This window comes from Myotis brandtii, unplaced genomic scaffold (assembly GCF_000412655.1).
Source record: "Myotis brandtii unplaced genomic scaffold, ASM41265v1 scaffold277, whole genome shotgun sequence".
NCBI lineage: Eukaryota > Metazoa > Chordata > Mammalia > Chiroptera > Vespertilionidae > Myotis > Myotis brandtii.
Genome location: NW_005360548.1, coordinates 824,108 through 829,876, shown reverse-complemented (window position 1 = coordinate 829,876; position 5,769 = coordinate 824,108). Strand labels below are relative to the sequence as shown.

Genomic DNA, 5,769 nt, shown 5'->3' with positions numbered 1-5,769 from the left:
CGAGAACGTTTCCGAAGACACTGCGGCTCCGTGGGTGGCGAGAGCAGCTGAACTGGAAAAGGGGCGCCGAACCGGCCTGCGGTGGACGCCCACCCCACATTGCGAGGTCACCGCTAGGGCACGGACGCTCTGTTGTCCGGGTCTATTCCGAGCCCCGAGCCGGGGACGTGGAGGGTGGGAGGTGAACCCAGATCCATGGTGTTAGCGGAGAAGCACCGGAACTGGGGGTGTCCCCATCGGGCGAGGGAGGGAGGGAGGTGGGGAACTGCCTCAGGGAGCGCCTCGGACCGGGACATTTGCGTCTGTGGGACTGGGGGTGGGGGGTGGGGGGTCGGGTGGCCTCTGAGAAGGGCCACCCTGGGCACAGGGTTTTGTGTAAAGGTCAGCCTCTGGCCGAGAAGATCTTGACTCTGTCCCTGTTCTCCGTGTGCTGCGTGGCCTTTTCCCCGTCCATCCAATCGGTGGCATCGCCCCTGTCCAAGCTTAGGCCGCCCTGGCCCTCCCGGCCAGCCCAGCGTCTGCAGAGAACTGCTGAGATGCCTGCTCTGCGCTGCCCCGACCCAGCCTCACTCCCGGTCCAATGGGGCACCAGACAGTGACTGCCCTGGACGGGTCAGGGCTGGGATGGGGCCCTTAGGACCCAAGTGGGGGGAGGGGAGTGCTCCTGACCCAGCCTGAAGGGTCAAAGGTCTTCCTACCTTTGGAAGGACTGTGTGGGGGCGGGGCCTGGGAAGAGGGTCCACTTGTAAGAAGAGGCTACTTGGCCCCGGGCCTGAAGGAGTGGGACCCACAGCTGATGGACTATAATGCAAACCCCTGAGGGCAGGCCCTAGACCAGTGATGGCGAACCTATGAAATGGGTGTCAGAGGTGACACGCGAACTCATTTTTTTGGTTGATTTTTCTTTGTTAAATGGCATTTAAATATATAAAATAAATATCAAAAATAAGTCTTTGTTTTACTATGGTTGCAAATATCAAAAAATTTCTATATGTGACACGGCACCAGAGTTAAGTTAGGGTTTTTCAAAATGCTGACACGCCGAGCTCAAAAGGTTCGCCATCACTGCCCCAGACTGCTTCCTCACAGCCGGTGGTTAATGACTGGCCTTCAGGTTGGAATGAGCTCCCCCACCAATCAGGGGAGAGTGACGCAACTTTCCCATCCCTCCAATGGGGAGATAACATTGGGCTTCACCAAGTCAATCACCTCGTTTTAAAGAGCTATAAAGAGTTAAGCATATAATTTATATATTTAAAAATATATAAGGTAGATTATATCAAGGGGCCCCAAAACAAGACAGACTTGGAACATGCTGCCACATCAAATGACACTTTGGTCTCGGTTACAGAGAATACAATCGATGACACAAGAATCGACCAGCTCATATTATTCCAAACCTCGTTAACTTGAAGGGATTTTAATACTGAACTTATTAGCAGCAGATTAGAATTTTAATTCCTGGGTTCAAAATCTGAAGCATCAGAAATGGGGTGATTAATTGTGGGCACCCTTTACTACTCACCTCTCCGTGCCAGGCCAGCTGCTACCTGCTGCTACGTTCTGACTCGGGTTATCATGCAGGGAGACCCTCTTGCTTTAGGGGACGCCTCAGGAGGAAGGCTGTGACCTCACCGTCCCTCCCAGACACACACCCCGCTTTCCTGAGGGGCACCATTATATTCTTCCTTTATTGGCTATCCTGGTATAATACAAATCTGCAAGTTTAGATACAAAAAAATCTGGAAATAAAAGATAGAAAAGTACCCGCCAGGCACCCCTCCCCCTTCCTCTGGGCCCCTCCCCAGGGGGCACCAACGTGAGGTAACTGAGCATCTCCTTGCCCTCCCCCCAAACTCACTTCCTGGGCCCCCAACTTGGCCCCTGCCCCCAAGAGACCTTGGTCCAAGGAAGATGTGGGCCGAGTGGGGGAGAGGGCTAACAGGGTGAGCACAGCATTGGCAGTGAACGCAGCAGGTGGGCAGAGGGAAGCCCTTTGCTTGTGCTGTGTGTGTGGTGGGGGGGCAACCATGTGGGGCCCAGGAGAGCCCCTAAATGGACATCCCTCCCCCAGCCCATCCAACAGTGGAAGGGGGAAGGTGGAAGGTCAACAACAGAAACTGGAAACTGTAGCTTGAACCGAGGGCGCTCCGTGGGACTACAGCCATCGCGGTGCCTGGGGTGGGGGAGGGAGCATTGCCAGGCTGGTCTGTCCCTGAATTCCATCCTGTGGAAACCTGGGCGTCACAATGTCGGTTCTATAGTGGTTGTGGGGGTGGTCGAGAGGAGGAGTTAGAGGGATATTGAGGGGCGAAGCCCCAGGGAGCAAGATGAGGGGAGAGGTGGGCTTCAACTCCTAGGTGTGGGGCACCTGGAGATCATGGGGTGGGCAGGGCGGCTGGGGCTACAGTTCAATCTCGAAGGTCTTTTGCAGGTCGCCCGAGAAGGGGTTAGAAGGCTTCTCTACGGCGGGTTTGCCTTCTAATGCTGCCCACTGGGCCTCAAAGGGGTCCAACTCAGGGGCTGGGGTGGGTGCTGGCTCTGGGGGCCAGGGAGCCCCATTGGGGCGTGGGGGGGCCTGGCCCCCAGGGGCACTGGGCACAGCAGGTGGGGGGAAGGCTCCAGCTTTCCCGAGCAGGGCGGTGGGCTGTGGCTGGAGCTGGGCAGCTGAGCAGAAGGCGTTGGCCACCATCTGCGAGGGCGTGATGCCCACCACGGGCACGCGGGGCATGGGCGGGTAGCCCAAGCCTGGGTAGGTGGGCACAAAAGGGGGCTGCATGTGTGGGGGTGGCAGAAACAGGGCCACCTGGGCAGGTGCGGCATCGAAGGGCCCCACGGGGGCGGGGAAGGGCTGCAGGGGAGGGGGTACGGCAGGCACCGAGGACACTTGCTGCTGCTGCTGCTGCTGCTGCTGCTGCACTTTGGCCACCTGGGACACCTCTTCCAGCCACCGCTCGGCCTCCGAAGGGGTCCGCTTGTGCCCAGGCTGGAAGGCGGCTGCCGGGGACACCGAGGGCTCGCCCCAGGCAGACGTCCCTGGGCAGAGGAGAGGGCAGGTGAGGGCGAGGGCTGCGTCAGAAGGAACCCGAGGCTGGGGTCAGACTCTGAGCTAGGCCTGAATCCGTCCTGGACCACATAACAGTTCTGCGGTGCTAAGAACATACAGTTCTGGGATTCTAAGGCCCCACGATGGGAAACATACAGGCAGGACTGACAATCAATCACTTGTTATTAACTATGTTTAATAGCACCCTTGGCTCTGATACTTTGAGGATGTTTTGTTTTAGGAGGCTAAGATTCTAAGGCTCCATAGATCTTCCTCATTCTAACGTGATGAGTAAGGTTCCATGGTTTTAAGTTTCTGTTTTCTAAGAGCTTTAAATTTACATTGTTTGCAAGTCTAAGGTGCTCTCCTGGTTCTACCATAGCCCCGAGGCGAGGCGACTCCACTGCGCTGTCTCAGAGAGCACTCTCTAAAGCTGTGAGACTCCAGGGTCATGGCCCCAAATCAGTTAGATTCCAGTATCCTGTGATGCTAAGGCTAGAGGTTTCTGACTTTCATTATTCTAAGACAGGAAGTCTTTTTAAAAATGTATGTTTTTATTGATTTTTTAGATATAGAGGAAGGGAGAGGGAGACAGAAACATCGATGAGAGAGAAACATCAATCGGCTGCCTCCTGCACGCCCCCTACTGGGGATGGAGCCTGCAACCCGGGCATGTGCCCTGACCAGAACTGAACTGGAGGCCTCTTGGTGCACGGACGATGTTCAATCCACTGGCCACGCCGGCCAGGCTAAGACAGGAAGGTTTAAAAATGATCCCATGGCCCAGCTGGTGTTGCTCAGTGGTTGAGCGTCGACCTATGAACCAGGTCACGGTTAGATTTCCAGTCAGGGCACATGCCCCAGATGTGGGCTCGATCCCAGTAGGGGGCATGCAGGAGGCAGCCAATCAGTGATTCTCTCTCATCATTGATGTTTCTACCTCTCTCTCCCTTTCCCTTCCTCTCTGAAATAAAAACATATTTAAAAACAAAAGAAAAATAACAAGGATCCCATGGGGCCCTGGTCGGGTAGCTCAGCTGGTTGGAGCATCGTCCCATACACCAAAAAGGTGTGGGTTCGATTCCTGGTCAGGGCACATACCTAGGTTGCAGGTTCAATCCCTAGTAGGAGCACGTATGGAAGGCAACCAGTTGATGTTTCTCTCTCTCTCTCCTCCTTCCTCTCTCAAATCAATAAAAACATATCCTTGGGTGAGGATTAAAAAAACAAAGTGATTCCTTGGTTCTAAGGTGCTCCCAGAGCTCTAAGATGACCCACGGTCCTAAGCCTGTGGGATTCCAAGATCCCTGGAGTCCCTGCGGTGACCCCGAGTGGAGCAGGGGGATGCAGGGGGGCCCCAGGCAGGGCTGTGCTCACCTGTGGAGGCGGGCGGCGGCCCTGGTGCTGGCGCTCCAGCACTGGCAAAAGACGAGCTGATCTGTGTGCACAGAGCACTGATGCTGTCGCTGTCGCTGGCCCCGGGCGGCTCCATCTCAGGCACTGGGCGGTCAGGGAGAGGCGGAGGTCAGTGATAGGCCCAGACCCTGTTCTTGACCCCTTTGCTCTCAGGTGCTCCTCTCACAAGGTGTGTGGTAACTAAGTAACTAAGTGGCCATGGTCACAAAAATGATAACTTTGTGCGTGTGTGTGTGTGTGTGTGTGTGTGTGTGTGTGTGTGTGTGACATCTGGGTGGTGCAAGGAGTGTGTGACACTGGGGTACTGATAGTCTGGACTGGACCCACAAGCCAGGTCAGAGCAGAACTGAGGCTGCGTCCCCTGAGAGACCTCTCCTCTGCCCCAGGTGTGCTGTTCCTGGAACAGGTCACTGCCCGGCCCAGGCAAGCATGTAAGTGGTTTCCCCTTACCTGGGGCAGGTCACACCCCGCACCCTTCCATCCTGCCCTGTCCCGTATAACCTCTGAGCGCCTGCCCTGTGGCACTTCGTGTCATCTGGCCTCTGCCCACGATGTGCCTCGTAAGTAAATTCCCTTAATCAACTCCTGGTGCAGTGATGGAGTCATCAGCCTCTTTCTCTGGTCTCTTGGCCCTGGGACATTTTCCCAGCAGTTGGATGGCAGTCACAGGGGCCCCAAATCAAGGGGGACCTCAAGGAGGACCTGTCTATAGCTACAAACCAGAAGAAATATTTAAACTGTTTAAAAACAGATAGTGCCCGACCAGCGTGGCACAGTGGCTGAGCATCAACCTATGAACCATGATGTCACGGTTCAATTTCAGGTCACACACATGCCCGTATTGCAGGCTTGAGCCCCAATAGTGGGCGTGCAGGAGGCAGCCAATCAATGATTCTGTCTCATTGATGTTTCTGTCTCTCCCTCTCCCTTCCTCTCTGAAATCAATTATGTTTTTAAAAATAAAAACATATATTAATTTAAAAAATATATTTAACCACATAGATGGCAAGAGCATTGACCAGTCAGAATGGATGTGGGCCACACTGTTTTTCACTGGCTGGGGATCACTTGTCCTGCTTTGGGTGGCAAAATGGGGCCCTGTCCACGCTGGCCTATAACACGTATCACGAGGGCAGAGACACAGCTGTGCCAGGAAGACAGTGAGCAGATGTGGGGCCTCAAGAGCACTTGAGATGAGCAAAGGGACCATCTGAATAAACAGCGGTGTGGGGCCACACGTGCCTGTGACAGCTCAGCAACAGGGGTGATGCTCCAATGAGCATGAGGAAGAAACTGACTGGAGGAGT

The 5,769-nt window shown here is 54.9% G+C and overlaps 1 protein-coding gene across 3 annotated transcripts in view; it reads right to left on the bottom strand.

Annotated features, from left to right (window-relative positions):
• Window positions 1–1,228: 1,228 nt before the first annotated feature.
• NUMBL (numb homolog (Drosophila)-like) overlaps window positions 1,229–5,769 on the bottom strand; it is a 37,450-nt gene continuing 32,909 nt past the window's right edge. For all 3 annotated transcript variants that reach the window (XM_005868790.2, XM_005868793.2, XM_005868792.2), the window contains 2 exons: window positions 4,424–4,546; window positions 1,229–3,036 (listed from right to left, as the gene is read on the bottom strand). In XM_005868790.2, coding sequence (XP_005868852.1) covers window positions 2,405–3,036; window positions 4,424–4,546 — 755 coding nt within the window. In that variant the 3' untranslated portion in view covers window positions 1,229–2,404. The remainder of the gene's footprint in view (window positions 3,037–4,423; window positions 4,547–5,769) is intronic.